This window comes from Erithacus rubecula, assembly GCF_903797595.1.
Source record: "Erithacus rubecula genome assembly, chromosome: 19".
Taxonomy (NCBI): Eukaryota; Metazoa; Chordata; class Aves; order Passeriformes; family Muscicapidae; genus Erithacus; species Erithacus rubecula.
The window spans coordinates 1,723,228-1,737,951 of record NC_136671.1 but is presented as its reverse complement, the minus strand read 5'-3'; the positions used below and the strand labels follow the sequence as shown (position 1 = coordinate 1,737,951).

Here is a 14,724-nt window from a genome sequence, read left to right as displayed (position 1 = left end):
GCTGCAAAAACCCAGCCCAGACCCACAGGGTCACACCCTGGAGGCCCTTGGCAGCTGTTTTCCACATATTTCCTTGGAGCAGCAGGGATTTCACACCCCTCAGGTGTCAGGCTCCTTACCTTGGCATCGAAGGCGTGCTTGAAGATCTCACACAGAGTCTTTGCATAGACCTGGGACTTGCCTGTCTCTGTGGCATACAGGATGGTGGCCTTGACCCTCTTGGCCATGGCCTGGCCCATCAGCTTGGCTGAGAACTTCACAGCCCTGGCAAGCAGGAATGAATCCCAGTCAGAGCTTGCTCCTTACCCGTGCCTCTAGCCCAGACATTTTTAATTCCTATCAAATGAACAGACCTTTTTATTTCCTATGAAATGAACAGCCTTACAAAGCTGTAGCATCCATTTTTTGGTTGCTGTATGGCAAACAGGGAAGCTCTGGAGGAGTTTGACTTGTCAAAGAGGAAAAGGAGATGGGGGAGCTTGAACAGAGCTCAAATACCTGGGTGGGCTGAAAGAGGAAAATGCTAAAGCAGGCAGGGGGGTGGTGTTTCTGCAGGGCCAGAGAAGCAGGAGAAGAATCAGGGGCAGGTAATGCCAAAGGAAAAGCTGGAACCAACCAGAGCAGGAGCTCCAGGAGGAACAGCAGCTCCTCCATCCCTTAAATCCAGGAGCTGCCCTGCCCCACACAGAGCAGGGGACACCAGGGTCACACTGAACTTGGGGTGGCACATTTATCTCAGCCTTATCTGGCTGTTTCCAGTGCCTGCAGCTGTGACTGGCTGCTTTTCCTCCAGATTTCCCCACTGGCTCAGGGCAGAGGGGCCCTGGGAGGTCACCAGCCTGTGCCCAACCCTAGCTGAGGTGATGCAGCACCAGGTCTGGGTTTAGGCTGGTGCTGCAACAGGGAAAGGCAATTTTTGGGAGGCTGAGGGAGCACAAAGCATGTCTGTGGCCTCTGCAGGAGGAAGGGCTGCTTGATTCACTTTGACAGCCCTTGCCCCAGGTTTCTGAGGTCAGCAGGGCTCCTGCATCCCCTTCAGATGGCCTGTGGGGAATGGAGGCTGCAGCTGCAATGGTCACAGTGGGCAGGAGGAGTCCAGCTCCCCTCTGCCCCTGCTCAGAAATGCTCTGATTTTGGGGAATCATTTAGGGAGGGGAAAAAAAAGAGGAAAGAAGAGGTAGAAACTCTTCCAGGCTGGTTTATCCTGCCTGCCCCTGGCAGCTCCTCTCCATGGCAAAGCCAGCCTCAGAACATCTGTTTTCTGCTGTATTACACCCTCAGTGGAGTTCTGCCCTCTGTTATCCCTGGTGGCAGTGTCCCCTGTCCCCAGGACCTGCACTGGCCCCAGGAAGGGAGGGGGCAGGGACTGGAGCTCTGAAGGCTCAGATTTGCCCAGATTTTTGAGTCTGAGCAGGCACCAAATCACGCTCAAGGCTCTGGGCTCAGGCTGCCTCTTCTACAGCTGATAAGCTCAGATCCAGACAGGATTAATGGTGAATTACAGAAACAATTCCTTTCCCTACATCAAGAACAATGGAGATTTCATTTTAAATTACCTGCCACGCTCACATCTTTATAAAACCATCCCTCAATGCTATAAAAGCATTTTTCCTCCTGCTCTTCCCCCAGCCCCAGTGTCAGTGAGGAGCACATTCCTCAGCTGCTGATCCTGTTTATGGATGCACCAGGGAGAGCAGCTTGAAGGAGGTGACAGCTGAAGAGTGGGAGCAAATTGATAGCAGAGATTTGGGGAAGCTGAAGCGTGGGGAGGTGCTGTGAGAAGCCAGGGCCACCTGGCAGCCTGGCCACTGCCACCAGGGCACACCCAGCCCCCTCCTGCCTTGGCTCTGCTGCCACAGAACCAGCAGCTCCTCTCTGCCAATGGCCCACAGGGGACGAATTTGCACCAGAATCAGCCAAAGGGTCCAAACTGAGTTTCATTCCTGCATCTCTGCTGCTGAGGAGCCTTGGCAGGGAAGAGGGACTGAGGTGGCCCCTTGCCAGGGGGCAACTGACCATGAAGTGCAAATCTCAGCCCAGCCCTGATCCATCTGCTGCCTGCAGGGAGATCCCTCATTCCCATCTCCCCCCTTCCTTACAAAGCAGGTTGGGCACACACTGGGGGCAGGTTCTCCTCACAGAGGGAAAAAGTCCATGGGAAAAGGAGGAATGTGGACAGGAGTTAGTGCCAACACAGCTATGAGGAGGGAGGGGGAAATCTTCCTGCCCCAAGGAAAGGACAAACAGGAGAAACACCCTCAAAAAGCCATCCCTGAGCATTAAGAGAAGGAACAGCTTGGGAGAACAAACAATACCCAGGATCTGGTATTCACCTGTCACAGCCCTTGTGGTGGTCTAAGGGGGGTGCAAAGGACAGCCTGTGTCCCCAAATGTCCCTCCTGGCAGCTGAAGCCCTCAGTGGCCCAAAGTGGGCCCAGGCTCAGAGCCCAGCATCTCTAGGGTGATGCACACACCCCCTACAGATGTAGGTGCTTAAATCCAGGATCAGCCCCAAACATTCCAGGCCTTTCCAGTAGGGCTGGTACTTACTTTGCCAGCTTCTTAAAGCCAATGGCTCTCTTCTTGGTGGGTGTCCCATTGACCCCCTTCCACACGTGGGTGTTCCAGGGGTCAGGCTAGGGGAGGGAAAAGCAGGTCAGACATGGCAGGGAGTGCTCAGAGCTTGGAGAAATGCAGCACTCACAGCACTGAGAGTTAAATTCTTCCAGTCAGGAAGGGGAGGAACAGCTGCTACTCCACAGCTCTCCCTCTCCTCTCTATGTCCCTGATCTTTGGAGCCTCGTGGGGCTTTTTTTTTTTTTGGGCAATGGAACATGCCCAGGAAAATTTCAATCTAATAAACCCTCCTGGCTTGTAACAGCATCTGGCCAATTGCTCTGTCACCTCTCAAGAGGAGCATTAATAGGCCACAGCCAAAAGGAAGGCAGCGCCAGAAGGGGAGAGGTGATGGAAACAGATCCTTTCCCCTGCTCTGGCCACAGGTTTTTTTCCCTAAGAGGCCCTTTGGGAAGGGGAGGCAGCTGAAGCCAGGAGCAAACACAGAGAGCTCATTCTGTGCCCTTGCAGGCTGCATCAGAGCCAGAAGCATCGGGGTGCCTGGTGGGTTGGTACAGGAGTGAACAGACTGCTCCTGCTCTGATTATTCCTTAAGGGCTCTTGACTAAAGGTCACATTGTGTGGAAAGCACCGGAGCAGGGATGGCTGGACAACCAGGGACTGTTTGCTTAGGGGTTTTCTTCATGCTCTGGAGTGTTAAATACACCAGCAGCAGTGTTTGATCCCTGCTGGGGCTGCTGGGCCAGGCCCCTGTCCCACCATCCTCTCAAACCTGCACCCTGGGATGGGATACAGGAACATCCTCTCAATCCTGCACCCTGGGATGGGATACAGGAGCCATCCTCTCAATTCTGCACCCTGGGATGGGATACAGGAGCCATCCTCTCATCCTCCCTCTCTCCACTCCCACCCCGCCCCTGCCCACAGGGTGAGAGGCAGAGGAGGGGGCAACACCTGGTACTCGAAGGAGGGCGTCAGGCGGTAGTTGAGCATCTCCTGGTGGAAGACAGGGGTGATGCTGCCCGACATGGGCGGGACAATCCAGACCCAGTCGGCGGGACAGCCCCCCCGGCAGCGGTACTCATTCTCCATGTGCTTGATGAAGGACTCGGTGGCCGAGTGGTGATCCACGATGGTCACCTTGTCACTCTGCAGGGGCAAGAGAGCAGAGGCAGCAGCTGTCAGCACATCCCAGAGGGAAAAAGACAAATTTTTGTGTTTGGAGCTGTTTGTTCCAAATATTGCTCACTCCCGTGGTGTTTGGGGATGATCCAAGGAGGCTGCTGACCCAAGGAGGCCCTAAAGCTGCCCCAGAGCTTTGAGAATAGATGGGATATGGGAGCCCTGTGGGATGGATGGATGGATGGATGGATGGATGGATGGATGGATGGATGGATGGATGAATGAATCATGGATGGATGGATGGATGGATGGATGGATGGATGGATGGATGGATGGGATGGAGCATCCTATGCTCAGAACCTTGGGAAGCTCTTCCAGCTTCTTCCAGGGCAGCTCTGACCCAGCTTTGGGCAGCACTCACCCTTTGAAGCTGGGTCACCAAGAACTGGTTTTGTTACTCAACCCTTAAGTGCAGACTGAGGGAGAACCTGGTCCAGTTCCTGCCTTGTGGACAGGTCAGAAGGGCTGGATTTTCCCCCTGTTGGGATATTCTGGTCCAGCAGGACTCAGCTGCTGGCAGTGCTGTTTTACAACATCCAGAGTGTGGAGATTATTAAATCTCACTGCAGCTGCCCAAATTTGGGAGGCACAACCCAATTTCATCCTTGGGTGGGTATCTCCACACTGGTCCCACCAGTCCCTGTGTCCCTCCAAGGCAGGACCCCAAGTACCTGGAAGCTGTAGAGCACAGCAATGTTGATCTCCACCAGGGCCTGGTCCTTCCACAGCGAGGATGTTTTCCTCATATCCAGGTTCATTTTCTTGGCCACTTGCTGTAACAACAGATGGCGGGAGGGGAAGGATTTAATGACCAAAAAACAAGGGTTAGAGATCTCTGCTCTGAGACAGGAGAGCCCAGGCTGGCACAGGGCACCCATAGGGCAGGGAAGGGCTGATGTTGTGCCTTCCTCTGGGGAGAAATCCTGCCCTTCCCTCTCCATGGCAGGAGCACAGCCTTTCCTCCTCCCTGAGCAGAGGCAGGTGGACAAATGCTGCTGAGAAGGCCACCAGGAGCTGCTGGACACTCACACTGCTCCCACTCCTCTGGTTTTCAGGAGACTGGGGAGGGATGCAGCCCCTCTAAATAACACAACTTTCCTTGGAAGGTTTTAATGGATTCAGATGCCCTGCACAGGCACCTTCCCATGGCTTGGCTTTGTCTCTCCCAATGTGGGCAGTCCTGAGCCATGGGACCAGCTGGAGGGTCTCCAACTGTGTTGGGCTGATATGGCCAGAAATGTGGATTCTGTCACCATCTGTTGGAGCTAGGTGGGGCAGTGCTCCTGATCTCCTGGCACATATTCTCTGCTAATGGGTCATCTTTAAAACCAGCTGGGGCAATCATCTTTATCTTCCCACAGCCCATCCTCCCTCCAGGAGATATCTCCTGTTCATGGCCAGTGAGTCCCAGTGCATGACTGATAAAATTCCATCATCCCACTGGGAGATGCTCCAGCCAGGGCAGGAGCCAAGCCTTTCCTACCCAGAGAAAAACTGAGATTTTGGACAGCAAGGAACCTTCTTTCCACTGGATTCCAGAGGAAAACCAGACCCTTCCACATCATCCCTGCACCTTCAGAGGAAAACTGCACCTTGTCAAGGAGCACTGCTCCAGCTGAACCACATCTGCCACTGCAGGAGGATGCAGCCACCATTGAATGGGACTGTGCCACCACCCTGACTGACTGACGGGTGTCAGCTTGGATTCTGACTCTGGCAGTGTTTTTGGGATTGTTCTTTGTAATACTGCATTTCTATTTTTATTTTCCTAGAATTGTTACTCATAATTTCCATAGCTTTGGTGAGAGCCCCTTAATTTCAAAATCATAATAATAATTTGGAGGCAGGGGTTTGACATTCTCCATTTCAAAGAGAAGCTCCTGCCTTTATTAGCAGGCACCTGTCCTTCAAACCAGGACACCACCCTAGAGCACACACGTCCCTTGAGGAGCCACCAAGCGTCTCTGCACCCTTCCATGGTTTTGCACCTGGCCTCCACTGAGTGCATGTCCAAGTTCCTGCTGATCCCCAGGATTCTTTGGGAAGCCTGTGGGATCACGCTGATTGTGCCACATCCCTGCTGGCCCCACACCACACAGACACCCTGGCAGCCTCAGCCACGTGGCTCCAGGAGAAGGGATATCCCGAGCTCTCCTGCTCCAACAAGCACTCCCCCAGTGCCCTGCCTGCTCCCCAGCAGCTCCAGGGGAATCACCTCCAGGATGTTGTAGCGGGAATTGTCGCAGTAGTCGCGCACGCCGATCTCCGTGCCCATGTACCACCCGCTGAAGGGGCAGGCGGAGAACTCCAGGCCCCCAATCTCCAGGAGCATGTTGGAAACGGCTGGCAGCCCGTACCACTTCAAACCCAGGTCCTTAAACCACTCAAACCTGCCAGGAAAAAGTCAGGATTAGGCAATCAGCCAGGAATTCCCTGGCAATGCAGGGAACGGTGGGGGAGGTCACTTTGCCACCAGGGTGAAAGACTTGAGGAGAATATTTCCACCAGTACCTCCCTTTGGGGCTGTTTATGGGGACAAGGTGATTATGGAGTGGGAGACTTCAAGGAAAAGGAAACTTTCCAAGAAAAGTTTCCAAACTTTTCCAAGAAAAATCAATCAGGATGCAAAGGAAAGCCCTGAGATACTTTAGCCAGCTCTGCCAACTTTACAGGAGGAAAGACCCATCAGAGGATCTTGGGTGAAGCCCCCAGGCCATGGCAAAGATGGAGGTGGAGGAGCTCAGTCCTGCTGACCCCCTCGAGCAGTTTTGGGGTGCCCTGACTCACTTGGGGTGCCGGATGGGCACTTCCAGCACGAGCTCTGGTGGGATCTCGAAGAGCTCGGGGTCGTTGCCGTTGGCCTGGAGCAGCAGAGGCAGGATATCAAAGCGCCCGTACGGAGCCTTCCAGCCCTGCTGGATGCAGATCTGCAGTGACAATAAAGGCAGGGTTGGTGTCCCAGCAGGTCACCTGCTCTTCAGACACTGTGGGCAGGGAATTGTGTGGTCCTGGGCACAGCTTCTGGCAGGGTTTCTGTCCTTTTGGTCGAGCAAAGGGAGCTACAACAAGGGGTGGCCTGTCCCAGCCCACTCATGGCCAAGTAGGGGAATTTGGGATGAAAATGAGCCTGGAATAAATCCCTAGTAGGATCATGGCTTGTGCCTGTAATGGTGAAGGAAGACAACAGGTGAAAAAGCAGAAAAATGACAAAACCCAGCCTTTATTCCTGTAAAAAAAATCTGTGGGCAGCACAAACCCAACCTCCCCCGTGGTGCTGCACTGGACAACCCCAACCTGCTCAGCCCAGCCCCTCCTCCTCTGGGGGTGCTCAGGACTGCCCTGTGACCCTTTTTGGCAGGTCTGGTGTTGGGAATGAGGAAATAGAAAAACCTTATAAATATGAGTGCTTAGCGAAAGATTTTGAAACCATAAGTGAAATAGAAATGATCGCAGTTTTCGACTGTGGGGCTGACAGCAACCATGTGAAGGTTTGAGGCCTCTTCCTTTGTTTAGATAATGCCAAAAAATACCAAAGAGCCAGCAGACATCCTGTTCCAAGTATGGCAGAAAAGGTTTAGAGATAAGGTTTGTAGATAAGAAAAACCATAAAACATGGTTATACAGCGATTCCTACAGGTTGCACACAAATATTAGGAAATCAGTATTTTGTAGTGGATTGGTTAATGGAAATTAGAATATCCAACATACTTATTGTATTGTGAATGGGAAATTGCTCTCTGTGCTCTATTCCTTTCTCTCTTATCCTCTCTTGCTCTCTTACACTCTCTCCCTCTCCGTCCCGCTCCGAGTCACGGCTGGCAGCCCTTACACCCACGCCCTAAACAATAAGCCACAAACTTCAACACCAGAAAACAGACATCTCCTGAGCCTGTCCTGAGCACCATCCCCCTGGCAAAACCTCCCAGAGGCCGTCACCTCAGTGAGCTCCACGTTGGCAGGATCCCCCAGGACGGAGCCGTCGGGCTGCTTGTAGCCGGCGTAGCGGATCAGCTGCGCGTTCCAGATGCGGAAGTCGTGCTTGCTGTCCGTGCGCTGAGGGAAGATGGTGATGGCAGACCTGGAAGGGAAAGGCAGAGCTGCACTTCTCCCCTGCACAGGGTTAAGGTGCTGGGCAAAGCTTTGGGAGGCGGGTTGTGAAATCTAGAGAAAAGTTGGGGAAGCGTTGAGAGGTAATTCGGGAAAAGCGTTGGGAGATAATTTGGGGAAAACGTCAATATAACTTGGGACAAAAAAAGAAAAAGCTTAAAAAAGCCCTTGAGGGACAAACAAAATTAAAAAATAAATCTGTTGTGACTGTACAGTTGGACTCTCATAAAAATACTTGTTGTTTTGCTTGTGGTAAACCAGGACATATGAAACGGGATTGTCCTACAACAGCAATTCAACCTAAACAACTTTTTATTTGCTCTCAGTGTCAGAAAAGAAAACATCTTGCTAAGTACTAACGTTCTCAATTTGACACCAATGGCAAACCTTTGTGTTAAACTCAAAAAAGAGTGTGGGCCACCCCATCCCAGTGAATGCTGGAGGAGAAGGAGCTGCCACCACCTCTGGGTGCACCCCAAGTGAGTCTCAAAGAGTTGTCGCACTGGAGGAAGCCGTGGCTCTGAAATTTGGGATGCTAACAGGGGGTTTCAGACAGATCTGGAGGAAAGTCTGAACTCTGTGCTGGATGCAGAATATAGGAAAGGGGAAATAATGGGAAAATCTTCCCTCTGAAGTCCCACAGGCAGCATGAAGAGAGAGACTTGGACCAGCAGGACTCCTTCACCCAAGATCAGGTCCCTGTGATGCTTCCCAGGACTGATGTTGGCTGTGCAGTAAGCCCAGAGCTGGGTCTCCACTCATTCAGAGGCCCTGGGATCCAAACCCTGGTGGCTCACCTGAGGTTGCCCTTGTTGGTGGCGTACTTGATGTGGTTGCAGATGTAATTGAACATCCCATGGGCTGTGGTGCAGTCCCTGGCATCAAACACCTGAAACAGGGAAGGGATTCTGGGGATGTTCCAGCTCCTAGGGCAGAGCCAGGCAGAGGAAACACAGCACATGGAGAACTCCAGGCACCACTGTGGCTTCTCAGAGATCTAAAGCTCCATAATTATGTGTTCCTGCCTTTGGAACACGTGGATGTGTAATCCAGCTGCCCCTTTTGCTTTGGAGAGGTGACTCATCTGCTGCTCAGGCAAAAAGCTCCTCATTCCCGTGCTCCCAACCTGCTGCTGTTCCTGCCTTATCCCCCAACAATTATGAATTCTGCTCTGCTTTTCTTGTGGATCAGCACCCAGAGTTGGAACAGAACAGGTGCCACTCAGGTCTGAGGGACAGGGAATCATGGAATCATGGAATGGTTTGGGTTGGGGCTTTTAAAGAGCATCTCATCCCACCCCCTGCCCATGGCAGGGACACCTTCCACGATCTCAGGTTGCTCCAAGGCCCGTCCATCCTGGCCTTGGACACTTCCAGGGATCCAGGGGTATCCTTGAAAGCATTGGGAAATCAGGAAGGTGATCAACAGAAGTGGATGTGCCCATTCCCTGTGTGAAGCAGCCCCAGGAACTGCTCAGCAGCACTGGATTTGTTCCAGGCTGCAGGAGGAGAGGACATCTCTCTACCAAGGGATTCCCTAGGGATCACTGATTTCCAATCCTGTTCTGTGTTTCCCTTGCCAAAAGGGCACTGAGCCAAATCCTCTCCTGCTGGATCTCAGTATAAATGTGTCCTGCTGCCTCTCTCCAGGTGGAGCAACAGGTTTGGAAGCAGCAGGAAAGACATTGGAGCAGGATCTGATTTTGGAAAATCAGGACTCTGGAAGCACCAGCTCCCATTTCAAACACAGCTCCTCATCTCCCACCCCACAGACCCTTTCCCATCTCCTGCCAACATCCCAATGCTGCTGAGAGGAGCTGTGTGTGGAGGGCAGGAGGAATCCCCTGGGTGTTTCTGGTGGGGCTGGTGCTCACCTGTAGGGGAGGAAGCAATAGGACTGCCCTATAGATATGATTGCCTTGCAAAAGATGCTAAGAATATAGAAATTGTAGGTGAGATTGAAATGAGAGCAGTGTTCTACTGAGTGGCTGGAGAGCAGCAATGTGGGTGCCTGAAGGTCTTCTCCCTCTGTTAAGATAATGCCAGTTGCTGCAAATACCAAAGAGCAGCAGAGATCCCCTCCTGGCATGACAGGAAGGTCCAAGATAAGGTTTAGAGATAAGAAAGCAGTGAAAGATGGTAATGTAGCCATTCCTATAGGTTGTATGTAAATGTTAGAGAGTTTGTATCTTATACTAGATTGGTTATTGAAAGAGTAGAATATTCAACATGGAAGGAGATGTAAGACTTTGTAAAAGGAGACCACGTGCTCTTGCTCTCTTGCTCTTACACCCTCAGACATCCTCTCTCTCCCTTGCTCTTGTCCCTGCACCCCTCACCCTTGCTTTACCCTCTTTGTTATCTCACTCCTCTGGGCCTGTTTGAGCAGCAGCTGGCAGCTCCCAGCTCAGTCCTTTTCACCCACACCCAATGCAATAAACTGCAATATAGAGAGTCCTGAGCACTGTGCCCCAGCTGCTGCTCCTCTCACCTGCAGCTTGGACCACTGGATCCTGCCCACGCAGCGCGCTGCGTTCCTCCAGGCGTGCTTGGCCCCGTAGATCAGCTCTGTGTCCCGCAGCTGGTAGGTGTCAGTGGCCTCAATCTCCTTGGTCACCTCCTCCAGCCTCTCCATGTGAGCCTTGGAGCCGGATCTGGGAAGGGTGGGAGCAGAGGGGGTGAGGCAGAGGGCAGGGAATGCTGCTGCTCTCCACCTGGAATTCCGCGTGCCTGCGCACACGCAGGGATTGGGGGATGGGTGTCACAGCTTTGGGGCTGCAGGTAAGCAAGGAGCAGGGGGAGAGGACAGGGGCTTGTGCAGAGACACAACAAACACCAGGAATTAAACTCCACTCAGGAAGCAGTTGCTGATGGAGCTCCAGAGCCTCCCCCTGCTGTGATTCACACACGTGGGACATCAGATCATGGAGTCATGGAATGGTTTGAATTGGAAGGGACCTTAAAGCCTCTCCCATTCCACCCCAGCCATGGGCAGGGACACCTTCCACTGTCCCAGGCTGCTCCAGGCCCCAATGTCCAGCCTGGCCTTGGACACTGCCAGGGATCCAGGGGCAGCCACAGCTGCTCTGGGTACCCTGTGCCAGGGCCTGCCCACCCTCCCAGGAAACAATTTCTTCCCAATATCCCATCCAGCCCTGCCCTCAGGCAGTGGGAATCCATTCCCTGTGTCCTGTCCCTCCATCCCTTGCCCCAAGTCTCTCTCCATGCTTCTTTTTGCCTCCTTCAAGCACTGGAAGGCCACAATTGGGTCACCTCAAATCTTCTCTTCTTTAGGCTGAACAATCCCAACTCTCTCATCCTTTCCTCCCAGCAGAGCTGCTCCATCCCTCTGATATCCTGGAGGAGATGATCATCTCCTCCAGCTCCAGCAGCTCCAGGTCCTTCCTGGGCTGGAGCTCTGCAGGTGACAGTGTGACACGTGGGGCTGTGGGCTCCTGCACTCACCTCTTTATGGAGGAGTAGTACTGGTCAATGAAGTCCTTGGCCAGCAGCAGCACCTCCTGCTTGGTCCTGGTGTCCTCTGCCTTGCGGACGTGGGGGCTGGGGGTCATCACGGAGCCCATGCAGATCTGCTCGGTGCACGCCGTGGCCTGAGGGGACAGCAGGGAACAGGAATGCTCTGGAGACACTCCTGAGCTGGCCTGGGGCAGCCAGAGACCACCCACACAGTGTGTGTGACAAACAGGGACATTCCCAGCTGGCTAGGGACACTGTGATGGCACAGACCATGTCCCCTCTTGATCCAGACAATCAGAGAGATGGGATTCACCCCCCCTGAAGTCAAATGCTTTTCCTTATTTATCCCAGAAGGATTTCCCTCTCTGCTTATTGCACCATATTTGAAATTCAAATCCTACTGGAGACAAGACTGAATTCCTCCACTTCTGCATTTGTCCCAAATATTGGTCACTCCTGTGGTCTCTGGGGATGATCCAAGGTGGCTGCTGACCCAAGGAGGCTCTAAAGCTGCCCCAGAACTTTGAGAATAGATGGGATATGGGAGCCCTGTGGGATTGATGGATGGATGGATGGATGGATGGATGGATGGATGGATGGATGGATGGATGGATGGATGGATGGATGGATGGATGGGATGGGATGGGATGGATGGATGGACACCACCCATTCCAGGATGCTCAGGGAATTTTGGCCAGTCCTACCAGCTGTACTCACCATGGCAGTCTTGAGGTGCAGGGTGTCATGCAGCACGGAGCCTGTCTCCCAGTTTTTGATTTTCACAAACCGGGGGCATTTGGAAGGGCTCCCGTTGAGAGGGTTCTTGGTCGGGGACTGGCGCCCAGACGGTGGCGGCTGGAAAATTGGGAATACAAGGTCAGAACTCACCAGCAAAACACAGGAAAAGGTCCCAACAACACAGGATGGTGTATGGAGGATGCCTGTGCTGAAATTCAGGGGCCAGACAAGGTGTATTATCCCAATATTTTGCATTATTTGGGATTCTACAACAGAGAAGACAACTCGCAGTGGAATTAAGAAGTCGTGTCTGGTTATGGGACAGCCAAACCTGTGAAAAATGAGCGAAAACCAGAGGTGGAAGTGACTTGCAGAATGTAGTGCTCAAGTTTCCCAGAGGAAGATTCTCCTCCAAAATCTGTGAGCTGTTTCTTCCCAAGGAGCATCACCTGCTGAGGCTGTGCAGGTGCCAAGCTCTGCCTCGCTGGCGACACAGACCTGAGAGCTGAGCATCAATCTGTGCAGCCAAAGGCACAGCTCCTTTGATAGGAACCCTGGAAAGCTTGTAGGAATGAGGATGGATAAATGATCCAAGTGAGGGGGCTGCTGAATCATGAGTAGTTGGATTTCTCCAACCTCAGCTCCCTGACACTCTGCCCAGGGATGAGCTCATCCAGCTCTCCTTGAGTTCTGTGCCAGCACGGGGAGAGTCTCAGCCAGCACAGAGCTTGAGAGGAGGAGAACTGGTTACAGGTGCTTCTTTTTGCATGTTTTCACAGATAAAATCACAATTTTCTGCTGTGGCCCTTACTCACCCCAAGCACTCAAAGAGCCATCAGTGCCTGCCAGTGGGGACAGGGGAGTGTGCAGTGGCTCTGGGAGGCAGAGCTCTGCCTCCCAGGAATCAGATCTCACTCAGGGATGTAATTCCATCACTGGAACCACGGTGCTGTTGCTGCAGCTCTCCAGGGGCCATCTGAGAGCATCTTGGCCAAAGCTGCTGGTGTTTGGCACCACTCCAAGGCTCTGCACAGCAGATCTGTGCTGGAACTGGATCTGTCCCTTCCTACAGGAATCCTGGGTGTCCCTTCTGAATTAATCTGGTTTTCTAGGAGCTGGCACTGCCTTCAGCAGAGTGTCACTCTCCTTTTGGGGATCCTGGCTCGTGTCCCCATTGCAGAGGGGAAGCAGCAGCACAAATTTATCCTGAAGCAATGAACCAGCACAGGGTGGGAGAAGCTCCTGGTCCAGGAGGGGAAGCAGCAGGAGCCACAGGAATGACAAAGCAGCTGAGCCTCCAGGTCTGACTTGTTCCCACCTCACCAAGGATTGCTCTGCTTTTCCAAAACTTGGAGAGATCAGAGCCTGGCTGATTCTCAGGCTGATGCCTGGGCTGAGCAGACACTTTTGCATTGTCCTGCTAACACTGCTGGCCAGACTTTTTGCTCTGTTCTTGGTTTTACCACAATCTCCAGATGTTTTTCCCCTGGAAAACAGGGATTTCAAGCAGCCTGAGGCTCACAGTGTAATGTCACACTCTGAGAACATATTCTGGGAGCAAGGGACAGAGGCTGGAGGGGAAGGTGGAGATTTACAGCCTGAATCCTCAGCTGGACCTTCTTTAGCCCTTGCAGTTTCCAAAAGCTGCTCCCTGCACCCCCCAGGCTGTGCTGCTGAGGATCTCTGACATTCCTCATGCCACAAATCCCATGATTTTCCCAAGAGTGTGTCAGAGTCTACCCCTCAAAGCCAAATTTCCATCTCAGCCTCCCCTTTGCATGCTGCAGAACCAAATAAAAAACCTCATCTAGAGGTCAAACCCAGCAGTAAATAAAAAGAACCTCCTTGATGTAGTCCTGGAAAAACACTATTTCAAAGCTCTTTTTTTTCAATTTTGAGGAATCCAGCCTGAATCCAGCAGTGGCAGAGCTGGTCATTTTTTGCCTTTGCTTGTTTTACTCTTCCAAGAGAATGAAATCATTCTTCAGTCACCAACAGCATCCTGTGCTCCCTGACCCACCCTGAGGACCAAATCTGCCACCTTCCCTCTGAGCCTGATTGCTCAGAGCAGCTCTCTGAGACAGGCAAAACATGCTGAAAACAGCTCAGAAATGCAACCAAAACCAATCCTCACCTGCAGCTCCACCTGCCAGACAGAAGGCAGGAGAGCCAGGCTGGGAGTGTTGATTACATCCAGCACTTTCTAATCGGAGTTTTGATCTCCTGACAAGGTGTGCTGCTAAAATACTTCTTGCTGGAGCAGGTATGGCCCCAAAACGTGCTGGGAATGCAGATTGTCCCCATCCTCAGAGCAGTGGGGGGATGCTGGCTGCTTGTCTGCCTGCAGATGTGCTGCCTCAAACCCCCTCAAAGCTGCTCCCTTCCCCATTTTTGTCTTTTCCCTACAGGAACTGGGCGAGCTGGAATCTTGGAATCACACAGTCATTAAGGTTGGGGAAGATCTCCAAGATGGTTGATCCCAATCTTTGAGTGAGCACCAAGCTGTCAACCAGAGCAGAGCACTGAGTGCCATTTCTTGGACACTTGTAAGGATTAATGGGACCCCATTAATCTGTTAATCTGACAACCCTTGCTGGGCCACAGAGCAGAGGGATGCTGGATCCTGGGGTACTGAGCTCACACT

At 52.6% G+C, this 14,724-nt stretch overlaps 1 protein-coding gene across 1 annotated transcript in view; it reads right to left on the bottom strand.

Annotated features, from left to right (window-relative positions):
* The window catches only part of NOS1 (nitric oxide synthase 1), a 55,749-nt gene that overhangs the window by 14,511 nt on the left and 26,514 nt on the right, over nt 1-14,724 (bottom strand). Inside the window, exons 4-14 of the mRNA XM_079322757.1 lie at nt 12,060-12,197; nt 11,331-11,476; nt 10,357-10,519; nt 8,664-8,755; nt 7,696-7,837; nt 6,547-6,686; nt 5,975-6,149; nt 4,431-4,532; nt 3,532-3,726; nt 2,551-2,636; nt 120-264 (exon numbers count right to left, since the gene is read on the bottom strand). Of these exons, the coding sequence (XP_079178883.1) occupies nt 120-264; nt 2,551-2,636; nt 3,532-3,726; nt 4,431-4,532; nt 5,975-6,149; nt 6,547-6,686; nt 7,696-7,837; nt 8,664-8,755; nt 10,357-10,519; nt 11,331-11,476; nt 12,060-12,197 (1,524 nt within the window). The remainder of the gene's footprint in view (nt 1-119; nt 265-2,550; nt 2,637-3,531; nt 3,727-4,430; nt 4,533-5,974; nt 6,150-6,546; nt 6,687-7,695; nt 7,838-8,663; nt 8,756-10,356; nt 10,520-11,330; nt 11,477-12,059; nt 12,198-14,724) is intronic.